This window comes from Stigmatopora argus, chromosome 11 (genome assembly GCF_051989625.1).
Source record: "Stigmatopora argus isolate UIUO_Sarg chromosome 11, RoL_Sarg_1.0, whole genome shotgun sequence".
Taxonomy (NCBI): Eukaryota; Metazoa; Chordata; class Actinopteri; order Syngnathiformes; family Syngnathidae; genus Stigmatopora; species Stigmatopora argus.
The window spans coordinates 18,063,069-18,081,134 of NC_135397.1; the positions used below are offsets into that span (position 1 = coordinate 18,063,069).

The window sequence follows — 18,066 nt, forward strand, 5'->3', positions numbered from 1 at the left end:
TTCGCACTTTCATACTTGCACTAAAACTCCATAACTATTTCACATGCTGCTAACCACTTCAGTTACCGTATTTTCACGACTATACAGCGCATCGTATTTTTAGCCGCAGTGTAAATAACGAGTGCTATTTCTATATTTCACACACACAAAGGACGCACCGTTTTTATAGACGCAGCCAGGCATGGCAAAACATACACCAGCTTAAACATACACACTACACCCACACGCTAAAAACACCTTTTTAAAAAGGCAACGGAAGCAAAACTGAGTTCGGTTGTACTTTATTTAGCCATTTTACAATGTACTCACATCATCATCACCCACAAATCCATCAAAGTCCTCATTTTCTGTGTCCGAAGTTTTATACCTTCGTCCAGGCGGCCACAATCTATTCGCAAATAGTAGCTAGCGTAACTAGCCCAGCGCTGCCTGCCACCCTTGGTAAAGCTGTGTTGATGCCGATGTCCAGCGTAGCTAGCGTAACTAGCCCGGCGTGTTGATGTCGATGTATACAGGCCACAATCCATTCGCAAATAGTAGCTAGCTACTAGCTAGTGTAACTAGCCCGGCGCTGCCTGCCACCCTTCGTAAAGCTGTGTTGATGTTGATGTATACAGGCCAGAATCCATTCGCAAATAGTAGCTAGCTAGTAGCTAGCATAACTAGCCCGGCGCTGCCTGCCACCCTTCGTAAAGCTGTGTTGATGTCGATGTATACAGGCCACAATCCATTGGGTGTATTGACAAAAGAACTACATATCCCAGCAGTCACTGCGCAGTACTTTTTCTACGGGGAAAATAGTAGAGTTGGGGGATGCTTGCCGTAGTTGTGAGAGCTGTAGAGGATGGTGTACCCTATCGACTGATTTATTTTATTTTATCGTGATAACAATTTTAGTATTGGTCCATATATAAAGTGCACTGGATTATAAGGCGCCCTATCTATTTTGGAGAAAATTTAAGACTTATGTGCGCCTTATAGTCGTGAAAATATGGTAGTTTTTTTTCTACCTCACGTCATTTTTATTGGATATAAATCCTTTTATGACTACTGATGTGTGCACTTATGATGAAGCTTTAAATCCCATTGTACTTGTATATAATGACAATAAGGCATTCAATTCCATTAATTGCTTAATAAATAATTTTCTATTTTTTGGCTTTCTTATATTTCCTTTAATTTCATAAATCTTAAGGGGTAATGTTGGAGCCATTGGAGTGGATTAGGGCAATTACATGAATAATATCAAGAGGTATCACTGTACTTACAATATAGGGAAAATCAATCACAATGACATGAACTTTTTCACAGTGGTCAGGCGGTTAAACCAACAAATTATTTGTCCAAAGCTATTTCTTAATATTGATTCTGAATATTGATGTTGATTTGCAAAACTGTCTTTGACTGATACAAGTTTTGCTATGGATTCATACTTGCAGAAAGGACTGTTGGCAGCGCTGAACAAGCTGATGGAAGCCAGGTGTTCGTAGGTGGACATGAATGTGAGCAGGATTCAACCTCTGTAGAGCCTCCATGATGATCTCCTGTAGAACAAATGGGCTGAGGACGCCTTTGGCTGCTCCCACACAGAATTGGTACACATAGTTGACACCTGACAAAACAGAACATGCAAAAGGTGAAAAAGAAAACAATTCTCAAATCTAGAATAACTCAAAGTGGCCTGCGCCCTCGCCCTCTCACTTACACTCACTCTCTCTCTCCCCTTCCCCACTACCAGGCCTCCTCCCTCCAAAACTGGTGGTGCCACCTGGAACACCATGGGAACTACGTGAAGATGCTCTTCATTGACTATAGCTCAGCCTTCAACACCATAAAACCGGACATTCTGACTGACAAACTCTCCCACCTTGGACTATCCTCTTCAATCTGCTGCTGGATAAAGAACTCCTTGACCAACCGACCACAAACTGTTAGACTTGGTCCCCACCTCTCTTCCTCCATTACACTGAGCACTGGCTCCCCCCAAGGCTGTGTACTGAGTCCTCTTCTGTACTCCCTGTACACATACGACTGTACACACACCTACCAGTCTAACGCCATCATCAAATTCGCTGACGACACCACTGTGGTCGGACTCATCTCAGGAGGGGATGAGTCGGCCTACAGAGATGAGGTCAACAAACTGTCTTGGTGGTGCTCGGTGAACAATCTCACACTGAACACCACGAAAACTAAAGAAATAATCCTGGACTTTTGCAAACACGGCACAGATCTGGCCCCACTCCTCATAAATGGAGTATGTGTAGACAGGGTCCAGTCCTTTAAATTCCTGGGGGTCCACGTCACGGATAAGCTCTCATGGTCTACAAACATCACGGCAGTAGTGAAGAAGGCTCAGAAACGACTTCATTTCCTCAGGGTACTTAGGAAGAACAACTTGGGCACCAGGCTTCTGATAACCTTCTATAGAACCACTGTAGAGAGCATCCTGGCGTACTGCATCACAGTGCGGTACGCTGGAAGCACGGCGGCAGACAAAAAGGCCATGCAGAAAGTGATTAACACTGCCCAGAGGATTGTCGGCTGCTCTCTGCCCTCACTGGAAGACATTGCCAGCCCTCGTTACCTCAGCAGAGCCAGGAACATCATAGGGGACCCTTACCACCCTGGTCACAATCTGTTCCAGCTGCTGCCCTCTGGCAGACGCTATAGGTCCCACAAAGTACGGACAAATAGGCTTAAGGACAGTTTTTTCCCCACATCCATCAGAACTCTAAATTTGCGGTAACACAACACACATTCCCTTCTGAGGTAATATGAAAAGATGTTTGGGTGGTGATCTGCCTCCTACTAGCTGACTGAAGGTAAGTGAAAGACAGTGAGAGGTAAGTGACCTGTATTTATAACACCAGAATGCCAAATTACAAGTCCGTAACTATCACTTATTTAGGTCTTTTGCGGAGTAAACGCAGCTTATGGAGAAGCACCACCAATTTCGTCATACGCAGTTTTTGGGTGTGATGACATGTAGGCTTTTTTGTTGTTGATGATGACGACAGGGCCTATGTCCGATTATTATTATTATATCAATTGTGTGTAGCCAAATGTAGTGAAATTATGGTCAACCAGACCTGGCCCAAGGTCCCTGGATTTGGCATGTGATTCCAATTCCAGGTCTTACATGATTGCCAATGGCATTGAACTTTATTGATGTCATTGGTATTTACGTACATGGCCGTCATCCATACCTGCCAATTTATACATTTTCTCTTATTTTATAGTTTTTTAAAAATCATTTCAAATCGTGTACGCCATATAACAATTTTTGTAGGACATTTTTTTTAAAAACGATCTTGTTTTCCCATTTCGTCTCTCCTCCGAATCGTCTTGCTCACTGGTAGAAGACAAATCTGTTCCCAAATTCAGATGACTTGGAGGACGGGAACAGCGACTTATAGTCTAGATGGCAGACGTGTTACGTCTTTGGCAAGACGTCGTGTCGAGGTAACGAGGAATTAGGACCCAATCGCAGGGAAGCAGGCAAGGACGAGGGAAGTAGTGCTCATAACAAACCTTAACTAATTTAGGCAGGATCTTGAAAAATAACAAAGACTTAGAAATCAAATCACAAAACCAAACCTGACAAGGGGAGACGCGGGAAACCGAGGAACGTGGATCGAGGCAACGAGGAAATGTGACGAAAACGAACGAAAGATGAAAATCCGACAAATCACAAAACAATAAGCGTGGTTTAAATAGACAGACATGGGTTGACGAGACAATTAAGAACACCTGGGAAAAACACGAGGGAGCTGGCAGGGAATACACCAGGGGCGGAGAAACAACAGCGGAACACAATGGGCAATCACTCAGACAGAACACCAGGGGGGAAAAGTATAAAACCAAACAAGCAAGCAACCCTAACAGTACCCCCCTTTCCAAGTGACCGATCCCAGATGTCCCAAAGCCGAATGTCCATAACAAAGAAAATGCTGGCGGGGGAGTGGCCGGTCCAGCGGGCGTCCGCGCTGGCCCGTAGCGAGGTGAGGGAGTGGCTGGTACGGCCGGCGCACGCGCCAGCCCGTGGCGAGGTGTGGGCGGTCTGGGGGGCGTCTGCGCCGGCCAGCGACAAGACGTGGGAGTGGCCGGTCCGGCGGGCGTCCGCGCCGGCCAGTGATGAGGCGTGGGAGTGGCCGGTCCGGCGGGCGTCTGCACCGGCCCTTTAAGTGATGGCCAAGCGCCGCCCTGAACAGACATCAGAATTTCAGAAAGACTGTCGGCCACCTTACCCTGGCTCCTCGGGGGGCCACCTTACCCTGGCTCCTCGGGGGGCCGCCGACCCCCTGGTCCAGGGGGCCCGGAGTCGCCGCCGCCGACCCCCTGGTCCAGGAGGCCCGGAGAGTCGTCGCCGCCGCCCACCCCCTCGTCCAGGGGAACCAGAGAGCCGCCGCCGCCGACCTCCTCATCCAGCGGGCCTGGAGAGTCGCCGCTGCCCTTGGGCGGGCAGGAACTTGGCGGGAAAGCGGGCATGGGAACCTTGGTTCGTGGCTTCGGCACGGGGATGACCGGCGGGCCAGCCGGCATGGGGACCCTGGTTCGTGGCTTCAGCATGGGAACGACTGCCGGGCCAGCCGGCACGGGGACGCTGGTTCGTGGCTTCAGCACGGGGATGACTGGTGGGGAAGCCGTCATGGGGATGCTGGTTCGTGGCTTGGGCAGGGGATGACTGGCGGGTCAGCCGGCACTGGGACTCTGGTTTGTGGCTTCGGCATGGGGAAGAGTGGCGGGCCAGCCGGCACAGGTAATCTTGTGCGTGGCTTTGGCACGGGGATTACTGGCGGGCCAGCCGGCACGGGGACGCTGGTTTGCGGCTTCGGCACAGATAAACTTGTGCGTGGCTTCGGCACGGGTATGACCGGCGGGCCAGCCGGCACAGATAATCTTGTGCAAGGCTTTGGCACGGGGATGACTGGTGGGCCAGCCGGCACGGGCGAAGGCGAATGGGGAGCTCGCATGGGCGCAAAGGCAGGCAAGGAGCTCGCACGGGCGAAGGCGAGCGTAGGGCTCGGACGGGCGAAGACGGGTGAAGGCGAGCGAGGAGCTCGGATGGGCGAAGGCGAGTGAGGAGATAAGTCGGGGGCTCGAGCATCGAGCCCCTCCTTTCTCTTCTCCCTGCGCTCGACGTCTCCTGCGGGAGGACGTCGTAGTACGCCGGCCGCCACGCGGTGGTGCATTGTAGATGGCCAGTCGACACGGGGAAAAATCTTGCTGCTGCTCCTCCCCACAAAGACAAGGCGGGTGGTGTTTGAAACTCCTACTTGAGCCTTCCCGCTGGCCGCCACGTTGTGTTCCTTTGCAGATGGCCAGCTGGGAATCCAGGTCGGAGTATTCGGAGAAGATGGCGGGGTCAAGGTCCTCCGGGGTGGTGTATCCGTGTCCGAATCGGCTGAGGGAATCACAGTCCGAGTCCGAATTTGAAGCCCACAAATCAATTAGCTCATGACCGTCCTCACAATCAGAAAAATCTGACTCCAAATACAGATAGCTGGGGCGATCAACAGGGGGCGATGGAGGCTGAGAATTCTCCTTCCATTGAGAAAGTGAATAGTCGGAGTCAGAACCCAGATAGCTAGGGCGATAAACAGGGGGTGATGGAAGTCGGGTATTCTCTCCTAGTCGAGCGAGTAGCCAGAAGTGACGGAGTGAGGGATGGGGCCAATAATCGGGGAGTATGAGCTGGATGGCTGGCGTTGGCGAGAGCGTCGGTAGCTTCCCGCTGGGTACATGCTGGTCGGATCGTTCTGCTACTTATTTGGCAAGACGTCATGGCGAAGTAACGAGGAATTAGGACCCAATCGCAGGGAAGCAGGCGAGGACGAGGGAAGTAGTGCTCATACCAAAACTTTTATAATTTAGGCAGGATCTTGAAAAATAACAAAGACTTAGAAATCAAATCACAAAAACAAACCTAACAACAGGAGACACGGGAAAGCGAGGAACGAGGCATATAGAATGTGGATCGAGGTAACGAGGAAATGTGACGAGAACGAACGAAAGATGAGGATCCGACAAATGACATAACAATAAGCGTGGTTTAAATAGACCAGGGGTCTCAAACTCAATTTACCTGGGGGCCGCTAGAGGCCGAGTCTGGGTGAGACTGGGCCGCATCAGGATTTCCACAAGAAAAGCGCTGATAAAACATTCCAACTTTTGGAGTAATTATTATTATAAATGTGTTTGCAATGCTTATTTAGGAATATAAATCCTTATTACAAAAATGCTTACAATATTAATCAATATATTTGCTTATTAGGAATAGTAATGCTCATCCTAAATGTGTAAAAATATTAAGCAATATATATATATATATGTGTTGATCGCTGTGCTTTTATGTTAGAGTTATTGGCTTTAATAAAAGCCATTTTAATGCATCTCTTGCTAAAGTAAGGACTGTGGTTCACATCAAGAGGACAGGGAATGGCCTTGGGCATGGAGAGGTCTCACAACAAGTGCTCTTGGGAACTACAAATTGTTTTCGGCTTCGGAGGGCTCACAACAGGTGCTCTTGGGAACTGAGGACTGTTTACGGCTTCGGAAGATGGTCTCACAACAAGCGCTCTTGGGAACCATGGAATGTTTTGGGAAGCACCTCTTCACTGGAGGGTTCGCATCGAAACTCTCTTGGGAAGATTCGACAAGACCTACAATTGTTTTGAGAACTGTACAAAATTGTTGTGAGACTCTACGAATGTTTAGACTTCTGTGGGGCATGGCGTTAAAATCTTATGAATAAATTAGCGAGACGGACTTTGAGTTGTTAGAATAATCTTGACCGGACGAGCGGGTGGATGTATTCTCTTCTTGCAAGAATTAAATGGAGATGTGACTACAGATGCCTTTTTTATTGAAAGCTGAGTTTGGAAATACCTAAGGATAAACCTAACATTTGGTCCTTCGAGCCTGTGGTCAAGATACCGAAGCAGAATCCAGGTCGCTTCCGTTCGATATCTGGAAAGACCGTGCACGGTGCTTAAATACCCTTTTCCGGGCTGGATTACTCGAAGGGGCGCCTGGATTCTCGACGGTTGACGACTAACCCTCTGAAAAAGACATCTGGGGGCATATCTGTTAAGTCCACGTGAATGTCTGCGTTTGTTGATGGGTTCCAAATGCGCGAAGGGGCATTTCATGTGAGGTCCATTTTTTAAATGAGACTCGCGTCCAGGGGACAGCGTAAAACCCTGGGCATACTAGTCACTAACAGGTAAAGAGACAGAGCATGAGTCTATAAAACTTGGGGCAGTTCGGTGTGTCCTGTGCCGCGGTCCGGAAAGGTACAAATATAGCTCTGACAGTATATCACGCTAGGTTATACATTAGGAACTTGGGGCAGTTCGGGGTGTCCTGTACGGAAAGGTACAAATATAGCTCTGACAGTATATCACGCTAGGTTATACATTAGGAACTTGGGGCAGTTCGGGGTGTCCTGTACGGAAAGGTACAAATATAGCTCTGACAGTATATCACGCTAGGTTATACATTAGGAACTTGGGGCAGTTCGGGGTGTCCTGTACGGAAAGGTACAAATATAGCTCTGACAGTATAACACGCTAGGGTATACATTTGTGTTGCGTGTGTTACGTGTGTCGTTCCGCGGAAAAGAAATTTGCTAACTGATAACTGAGTGCACGCGAGCTCCCTTCAAATATGGGCAGCTCGAATGAAAAAGCGGCTAGCGACGACGATCCGAAACAGCGTCTGCCGTGTAAAGATTGGAAGTTTGTTGAAAATCAAAGCGCTACAAGAGTTAAACACCTAAATTTATGGATAAACAAATATGGGTTTGCTGGCCAGCTTAAATATGCATGAAATATTAAAACCTGCAGGATAAAATACGCACTAAGCATAGAAGTAATCTATATATAATATGTGAAGGGAGATACAAGCGACACGGCCACAGATACTAATTATTGTTTTTGATGACGAGGCGGGGAAAGGCAAAACGTGCTGTTTTGTAAATGATAGCGGTCCTCGGTTGGTTGATAGGAGCGAGGCGATGGGCTGTTTTGTTCTAAAAACAAGACGGGCCTGCTCAAAATGATTTGAATGAGGATTTTGAACATGAGGATGTTGAGCTAAATTTAAACCAGAGATCATATTCTTTGTGAATGGAATTCAATTGGAATTTGTGTGATGCTGAAAGTTGTAAAACGGCAATTAAAATGGTTATTTCCAAGTGCTAGGCATACTTTGTTAATAGTAACTAAATGTACAGTCAATGTACTGGAATGAAATGGCTTATTGTGGCTTATCCTGGTTTCGTTCCCGTCTGCTAGCGGGAATATTTTGGTTAAGAGAAATACAAAACGGCCAATTAAATGTTTAGCGGGGTTGCAAAAACTGCGTTTTTGTCATACTCTAAACTTGCCAAATAATGCGTAGACTGCGGGGGAAACGCTCTGTTTTGGTGCGGCTGATTTGACGGTGTTAGACATTCATTATAGTATGCGCGCGGACCGCACAAGCGACTAAAATTTTTGGGGGACCCCTTCCGTGAAGACATTACAATAATTGGCCTTGGGGGTGCTGAAGCAAACTTGAGGGCAGAAATGGCTTTTGCTATGAGATAGTTATGCTTGCAGCATATTGTGATTATGGGGTCTTGGCAAAATATTGTGATATAGTTGGATATCGGGAGAGTAATTAATTTAGTCTTCTCTAAAAAGCGTTATAATTGTGCACAGGAGGCGCAGCATTGTGCTCAGAAAGAAAAAGAGAGCACTTAGGAATGTCAACAAAAGATAAGAATGCTGCTGTCGCAGTGAATGTGAAGGTCACAGTTAGCGGCTAAGGGCGCGTTTCCGTTAAACATTTCAGAATAAGAGCAAAACATGGCAGGGTTCTGCGATTGTCTTCGCATTTATTTTTTGGATTTAATAAGAAATGTCTTGAGGTGATTGAAAATCTGTTTGGCAAAAAAATGATTTGGTCAAAGCTTTGGAATTGGGAATAATGCAATTATTATTATTTTATTTTTTGTTTTGTGAAGTTCAAAGGGCTCTTAATTGAAGAGAGCTAATTTTGGAGGTTAAAACGATATTCATACTGTTTTTGAATGGTTGGACTGTTCAAAATACTTTAATATAGGACATTGGCTGGTTAAAGAAAAATGAATGGAATTATTTTACAATATTATGGCATATTGGTGACGATTTGTGGGTCCTTTGTTAAACATTGAAAATTGTAATTAGGAAATGCCTAGTAAGAGGTTGATTTCTCTAATTTAATAATTGTAGATTTTTCTTGTGGTAACAAGGAGCTATAGGAAATAGCTCTTATCTTAAGTTAACATAGTATGGGGTGATTTACAAATTATGTCTTAGGTATTAAGAGTTATTTGGTTGTTAAAGAGATCAGACATGAAATTAACAATGCAGAAATGGCATGAGAAATTTCGTGGCATTCGTCCAAATTATTAGGTAAATTGAACCTGGCTGGGGTAGATAAGATAATTGATTTAGGATAGGCATAGTTTCCCTAGAAGAAACATGGAGCGTCTTTAAGTGCACAAAAGACATTCCCTGTTTGGCCTGAAGGGGGAATATGCTTTGGTATTGGTCATATTGATGACTATTGGGACGTTACTGTCTATTACTTTAGGGGCATACAAATGAAGAATTTAGCCAAAACTTACTGCATTGCAATTATGGGGTTAATACACCTAAATGTTACGGTGATAACGATTGGCAATAACAAGCTTAGATAAAGGGGAATATCTACAACAAATTCTGGTGGGGCCTTTCATGGTGTGAAACAAGTGATGAAATAATGTCTATGTTTAGAAAATAACATCTCCAAATTATAAAATATCAACTTTTGAGAAATGCTTTAAGTAGATGGGTTGACTAGAATGGGCAAAATTCGATAGCGTTGAAAGGGGGTGTAACTTAATGCAGAACATGGAGATAAAGTTTTTACAAACTTTTAAAATACTTAAAGGGGGTGTGTGTGTGTTTCAATGTGTCACAACTTTTCCGTTATTGCATTATTGGCGAATAGATAGTTAATCACAGCCACTCGCATGGCAGTCCACATGCTGACTGACTGGGGTAAGGGGCGGTGGCAATTGAACAAATTTCTATTTTTAGATATGTGGCACGTGAATCTAATACATTAATTACCTAGTTTCTTCAGGCATCAACCTTGCGGTTCGAGGATCTACTAATGCGGAGTGGATCCAGACCTTCCGGAGTGTGGAGTATTCCTGGTGTCCTCAAGAATTCGTAGGTTTTCTCTGGGTACTCCAGTTTTACTCCAACAAACCAAAATTATGGATGATTGGGGGAGCACTCTAAATTCCTTGATTATGAGTGCGAGCGTGGATGAGTGTCTGTCTTTTGTGTTTTAATTAGCTAGCCACCAAGATATATCAATATTCTAATATCAAGGTGGAATATTTCTGAAATCGCTGATAAGCCTTTCGAGGCCGGCGGTGGCAGAGTAGGACAGAAACAAAAAGATAAGAATTTCGCCAAATGAAATTTTTTGATTTCTGCAATGGGAAATTTTGGGAACCTGGGGGACTAAACAAAAACAAAAGACTTATCTAGGAGGGCTGCCATTTTGAGTCATGGCAAATTTCATGCCTCAAAAAAGGGGGAATATGTGTGGTACATAACAAAGTAACTTGTGGATCCTTGTCTGACGTTATCTTTATTTTTTAACAAAAAAATAATGATTTAAATAAATTAACTTAAAGATGAATAAAAATAAATCAATCAGTAATACAAAAATAAAATAATAATAATGAGCATACAGTAGATATACACTGGCTGGCTAAGTAGAGAAAATGAATTATTTTTATTCCGTTTCAAATGTCTGTAGTAACAGCTCTTTAACCTTTAACTTTCTGAACTTGAATGGAACATTGAACATGAAATATTCTGAACACGGCTTCTCTTGCCTACTCCTTGCTGCTAGAGACCTGGCAGCGCTTCTTCTCACATAGCTGAGTCACATTTGGCTTGAGGGAGGAAGCAGTGGCGACCCTCAGTAGAGCTTGAAGATGCTCATCAGTAAGTCTGGACCTGTACTTGGACTTATTGAAGTTCAAGGTGGAGAAGAGCTTCTCACACAAGTATGTGCTCCCAAAAAGGCACATGGTCCGCTTGAACATTCGGGAAAGTTCAGGGAAGCTGGGGGTCAACACTCTCAAAAATTGCCCAAGCTTGTCTGCTTCTTCACTCACCTCCCTGAACTTGGCTTTGAGTGCAGAGTTGCACTGCAGGTCAATGAGCTCCATTTGAAGCTCAGGAGGGGCATCTTGCACATCAAAGGAGAAGGGGTCCGCAAAAATTTGAAATGTGGCTTTGTGTGTCTTGAAGTTTGCAAATCTGTGATCAAATTCCTCCTGTAGCTTCGAAATGGCCTCAACATACTTCTCACCACTTGTTACGGCTGTCAGCCTGGGTACACTATATAGCACGGTGTGTTGTTTCGTGTGTGGTTTCTTTTTCTTTACAGGTACCTGGAGCTGTGGCTCCACCCCTGTCGCAAAGCCTTGCCCAGGCCAACACAGCTGTGACTACTTCCCAATCATCCCTCCTCCAATCAAGATCCACTTCCTGTCCTTATTTAAACCCTTTTTATTTTGCAGTTCAGCCCTTCTTGGCCTTTGGCTCCCTGACTGCATGTGATTGTAGGTGCTGAGGCAGTGGAGTCCTTGTTTTCTTGGGATGGCGCTTATTGTCTATGGATAAGTAGGTTTTGTTTGCCCCAGCTTCACCTGGTATTGTAAGTACGCTACTCATGGTTATATTGAGTATTTATGTTGATAAAGTTAATTATTTTTGGGCTGCATAGGGGGACTTGAGATAAGTTTAGACACCCAGGGGTATACATATAGTTTGTTGCATTTATACATGTAGTTCATTCCCCTGTCTAGACTTTTATTACATCAGTTCTGACAGTGGCACCCTTAGGCCTTATTTCCTGTATTTTGTGGGTGTTCATTTGAACACCTGTCTGGGAGGGTGGTTTTTACTGTTTTATTTGAGGTGCCGCTTTAATATCTTTTGCTTCCCCTATGTTGTCCCGTAGTCCAGGTTTTGGTGGACGTTCTTGTTAATAAATCCTCCTTGAAGGCTACTTGCAATGTGTGTCTGGCTCATCATTGACTGAATCCTTCTGCTGTGGTAGTTGCGACTCCCTGGTATAGCTTACCATCAGGGGGAGTCGTAACACCACTGAATGGTGTGCCTGCATCCACAAGAGCCTTGCATGCTGGGAAATGGCAAAGGTTTGTCTGAGAGAGCTGGGCTTTCCATAACACAAGTTATGCTCTCACGTTGTCATAGGCAGCACTGAAAAGTTGCCCCTGGCCTTGTAGCTTCTTCTTCAGTACATTAAGCTCATGTGTGATATCAACAAGAAAAGCCAAGTCCATGAGCCATTTGGGATCACTTAGCACAGGAACAGCAACCCCGTCTATCTCCATGAAGTCTTTTACTTCTGCTCTCAACTGCTCTCAACTCAAAAAATCTCTTCAACACGTTTCCCCTGCTGAGCGAACATACCTCAGTGAAGTAGAGCACATCCCCATATTCTGACTCCATTTCCTCTAAAAAAGCACGGAACCTTCTGTGCTTTAAGCCCCTGGATCTGATTTGGTTGATGCATTTCACAACGACAGACATCACATTGTCAAACTTCAGGCATCTGCTGCAAAGGGCCTGCTGATGGATAATGCAGTGCAGAGCTATGGCCTCCTCCACACCCTCCTCTTCCAGTTTTTTTTGAACAAGTGCTACCAGTCCATTCTTCCTCCCTGTCATTGATGGGGCTCCATCGGTTGTTATTCCAACAAAGCTCTTCCATGGCAAACCGGCATTCTTAATGGCATCACACAGCTGGTGAAATATTTCCTTAGCGGTGGTTTGGCCATGCATTTGAATTACTGTGAGCAACTCCTCCATTACTTTAAAATTGTCATCAACACCACGGACATATATTGCGAGCTGGGCAGTGTCTGTGAAGTCTGTGGTCTCATCAACAGCCACTGAATATACACTGAAACATTGTGCTTTCTCACACAGTTGATCATAAATGTCACTTGACAGGTGAGAAATGTGCTCTGCCACGGTGTTGGCAGAAAGGCTGATGTGGTTGAACTGACTTTTCTTTTCTGGACAGAGAATATGTGCAGCCTGTAATATGCACTTTTTGATAAATTCACCTTCTGTTAATGGCTTTCCTGCTTTAGCAATCAACTCACAAACGGCGTAGCTAGCTTCGACTGCTGCATTACTGTCTTTGGTAGCCTTCTTGAAGAAATCCTGTTGCCTCAGAAGACCTGTTTTAAGACTGGCAACCTGGTTGGCTCTCTCATCTCCCTGGTATTTTTCGTACTCAGCATGTCTCGTAGTATAATGACGTTTCAAATTGTATTCCTTGTGCACCGCAACTTTTTCAGTGCAAATGAGACACGTCGGGGTGCCGCTGTGATTAACAAAGAAATATTGCACTCCCCACTTTTCTTGAAACTGTCTGTGCTCATCACCGACCTTTCTCTTCACGGCAGGCTTTGAAAGAGACATCTCTGGGGCTCTGTAATATGTTTTTCCACTTGGATTGAGTCTCGGGTTGATCTTTCACTTTCAGTCGCGCGGGTTTGTGGCGCATGCGCACTTTCGCTCTCCGTTTCTCCGTTTCACTCGCGGAGATGGCTACACTGACACAGGCTGGATCACGGATCATAGCGCCTCATTCAGTTCTATGCTGAGAGCAGCGGAGGAGTGTGTGCGCCGAGCGGAGTGATCGGCTTCACGGCTTCTCCTCCGCCCAGCTGATTGGAGGAATGAATGAGTGAGGCACTGGACAGCCCGGCCGATGTCCTGCCCTCCAGAGCCGTATACCTCACCGTGATTGGTTCATTCAGCTCCAAACACAACAGCGTCATTCATATCAATCTTGCGGGCCGCACGAACATTAATCTTTCATATTAAGACGGGGGCCACAAATTATCGTCCCGAGGGCCGCAGTTGGCCCGCGGGCCGCGAGTTTGAGACCCCTGAAATAGACAGACATGGGTTGACGAGACAATTAGGAACACCTGGGAAACACACGAGGGAGCAGGCAGGGAATACACCAGGGTCGGAGAAACGGCAGCTGAACACAATGGGCAATCACTCAGACAGGACACCAGGGGGAAAAAAAGCATAAAACCAAACAACCCTCACAAGATGAGGTATGACGGGACTGACACCTAACGATTTGCACCTGTGACTATTTACCACAAAGGGCTGTTGAGCGGGATCAGCTAGCAGGACACATGTAGCAACTAACCACTAAATAACACCTAACATCGTGACATTAATCATTTATCATTGAACAATGACATTATTTAGCCATTGTCAGTGTTTTATGCATTATAACATTATCTTATAGTTTACACTATCCATAAATATGCAGTATTTACATTCTACCCAGACTACTCGGTTGAAGACACTACTAGCCACAGTCAAATTTATTACGTTTAAACTAGCACAATTTGGCGATAGACACTGGCAGTCAGGCGGAATAGGTAGATGAAAGAGTGCTTGGAGCCCTCCAAGAAAAGTCTTCCTGCGGGACGAGCCATCCATGAACAAGCTCTGCGGGGCGAGTCATTCACTGAGAGACACCGTGAGAGCATCGGGGAAACGCAAGGGGCGCGGACGTCTGTCCAGGAGGCTGACGATGGAAAGAGGTGGAGCGAGTGCCCATCTCAGGACGACGAGGGAGGACTTTTCCGACCTGGGGACCCTCCAGCGGACACTGTACTGATCATCGGCGGGAGATCGAAGAAAAGCGACCGGGGGACCCCAGATGCCATTCTTACAGAGGCACAATAATCCTCTGGGCGGCAATAAAAGTGGAAACATTGCTCCTGCCACATTCATCTGGACAGGCTTGCACCGGAAGTCCGAAGACCTGAACTGTGTGATCTGTTCGAATGTTAAAACTATACTATTGTGTTTGTTGTATAAAACTACAAAAGGAGTGAATATTATGGAATTAGATCCGGTTTGAACCAGTTGTGTAGGCTCCCCTTGAGTCGCAGATAGCATCATCAAGCTAGGGTACTTAGGAAGAACAACTTGGGCACCAATCTTCTGATAACCTTCTATAGAACCACTGCAGAGAGCATCCTGGCGTACGGCATCACAGTGTGGTACGCTGGAAGCACGGCGGCAGACAAAAAGGCCATGCAGAAAGTGATTAACACTGCCCAGAGGATTGTCGGCTGCTCTCTGCCCTCACTGGAAGACATTGCCAGCCCTCGTTACCTCAGCAGAGCCAAGAATATCATAGGGGACCCTTACCACCCTGGTCACAATCTGTTCCAGCTGCTGACCTCTGGCAGACGCTATAGGTCCCACAAAGCACGGACAAATAGGCTTAAGGACAGTTTTTTCCCCACATCCATCAGAAATCTAAACTCGAGCTAACATAACACACATTCCCTTCTGCTGTAATATGAACAGATGTTTGGGTGGTGATCTGCCTCCTACTAGCTGACTGAAGTAAGGTAAGTGGAAGACAGTGAGAGGTAAGCGAGAGGTAAGCGACCTGTATCCACAACAGCGGAATGCCAAATTACAAGTCCGTAACTTACACTTATTTAGGTCTTTTGCCGAGTAAACGTAGCTTATGGAGAAGCACCATCAATTTCGTCACACGCAGTTTCTGCGTGTGATGACAAGTAGGCTTTTTGTGTTGTGATAATGACGACAGGGCCTATGTCCGATTATTATTATTATTATCATGTGTTTATATGAGCAGGGGTCGGGCTGACCTTCCAAGAAAGATATCAGACGATGCCAAAACGATGACAAACGAGAGCAGATGTCCCTCTTGTTTTCACTGTACTGTGTTCAGTCTATTAAAGACGCTGAGTTGTGCAATAAAGTAGGTCTTTTCTCCTGTCTGGAACCGGAGCATATTGTGCATTTTGTTCAAACTCCAATACTCTGTACGTCAGCATTAAAGCATTCAATTCAATATGGCCACACTGACACTGTTCTATGCTTTTATGGACTTCTGACCCCAGGTCTTTTTATACATATGTAAAATTTATCAGTGTTAACAGGTCATAAAACTTACCTAGCTTTGAAGCAAGTCCCAGAAGCCATTTAATATCTTCGGTGTAAGGTGGACTTCGGGAAAAGTTGTTTGGATGATCATTATGAGCTCTTCTTCCCAGCATCTCTAACGCTAGCATACCTGTGGCAATTATAATTATTTTGAAAAAAAATATACACAACTTGTGAATAAGACTACAAGAAATGCTCACCAACTCTATAGGCAGAATGGATATCATGCATGCCCTGTTGGCTGATGAGCTGGTGTTGCTGTTCCTCTTCAACAGGAAAGGAAGTGCTCACCAATGAACTCGGTTCGGAAGAGATAGTGGATGCCTGAATGGTCTGTAAGTTGGAACCAGTATGGATACTGCCAACTAAACCAAAACATGATATTTAGATTAGCCATGGTTAAAAAGAAAAAGTAATCCAGAAACGACGGAAGAATGCATACACCCTAAGTCCTGACCTGCTACAGTGGTGTTAACTGGTAGACTGGTCTCCGAATGGTAGGGATAGGCAATCTGCGTCATGGATGGAACACTGACCGTGGGGAAGGTCACAGCAGTGGGGGTCATGGAAGGTGAGGAGCCAGTAGTCAGTGAAAATGGGTACTGGGTACCAATAAAGCCTGGATGGACACCCTGAGGGTAAGACAGGGATAGACCAAGCTGAGAAAAAAAACATGCACCAATAAGTAATTTGTTTTAAGATTCGTTAATGGGTGTAAGTCACAGTATTGGCCACATGGGTGTTTTTCCCCCTGGAAAAATAGGTGTAACATCTTTATCTGAGATCCCAATAGCATCTGAGAGTGTATAATTAAATTTCGTGACCCAAGTGTCTTCATATGCAAATAAATAATGAGAAGTTAGAAATAATGTTTCTGAAAGTTCATCAGTTTATTTCCTTGTAAATCATTTAATAATTCAAGTCACTGTCATGTGATGCTTAGTTTTTGATCTTGAAATTACAGTGGTGAAGGCAATCATAAAGAGAGATACTAAATCATTAATGAGTGGACAAGTGATATATATATAGTCTCTACCTACGAAATTTATTGGTTCCAGAAGTGGTTTCATAACTTAAATATTTTGCAAATACACGTAGTTGAATTTTACATTCATTACAATGTGTCCTACCCCTTAAACCCTTTAAAATTCTTAAAGTATACCAGTTTTGTATGAAATATCTAAAAAAGACAAAAAATAAAGAAAAATGTGAAGAAAAATATTTATTAAGCCATTAAAATAAACCAAACATTGGGGTGAATGGGTGAGTGTGTAGCGAAGTGAAGTTGGTGGGATAAATATTTGGCAGCTGAGAAAACATAAGTGCACAAACATGCGTACATATAACTTAAAATTATGTCACATTGAGTAAAATATCGATTCAACGATGATTGCCTCTGACGACAAATTTTCCTAAAATGCGCAAGACTCACGCCATCAAACTGGGTGATAGCCAGAATCAGGGGTCGGCAATAAATAATTGGTAGAAAATTATTGCAATACATTTCCATAAGTAGATTTTCGGTTGAGCTTTTGCGATATAAAAATATTCAATTTTATGCTGAAAAATGATACATTATTGGTCGCTGAACCCAAATTATTTGCAGGAATTTTCTTCAGTCATTCTCCATAGCGTGTGAGAAATTTGCAAATGCATGGCACAATTTTTTTTTCTCCAGGCTCAGGCATGAATCGTGAACACTTAACAGAGCCTGTTTCTTCTTTTCACTCGCTCCGGCAATTACGTTCTTGTGGGCCACGATGAAAGAACAAAGAATAAAGTTGCATTAAGCACACTTGGAAAACCTCAGAGGTACCAATGTACTTTCTTACTAACTCTTCAATTTTGTTGTTCAGCAGTCCTCAAAAGATGCACGTTTTGCTGTTTCTAAAAACAATTTGACTTGAATTGCAAAAAAGTTAATGCATCACGTAGTCTTGCAATTCATTTTTCTCTTATCAGGTATAAT

The 18,066-nt window shown here is 44.8% G+C and overlaps 1 protein-coding gene across 7 annotated transcripts in view; it reads right to left on the reverse strand.

Moving 5' to 3' along the window:
* zswim8 (zinc finger, SWIM-type containing 8) overlaps positions 1–18,066 on the reverse strand; it is a 241,622-nt gene that overhangs the window by 23,207 nt on the left and 200,349 nt on the right. For 3 of the 7 annotated variants that reach the window (XM_077613657.1, XM_077613654.1, XM_077613652.1), the window contains 4 exons: positions 16,555–16,756; positions 16,298–16,462; positions 16,108–16,227; positions 1,434–1,612 (listed from right to left, as the gene is read on the reverse strand). In XM_077613657.1, coding sequence (XP_077469783.1) covers positions 1,434–1,612; positions 16,108–16,227; positions 16,298–16,462; positions 16,555–16,756 — 666 coding nt within the window. Of the gene's footprint in view, positions 1–1,433; positions 1,613–16,107; positions 16,228–16,297; positions 16,463–16,554; positions 16,757–18,066 lie in introns of those variants that run through there. The other 4 variants (XM_077613656.1, XM_077613655.1, XM_077613653.1 and 1 more) reach the window with 3 other exon arrangements.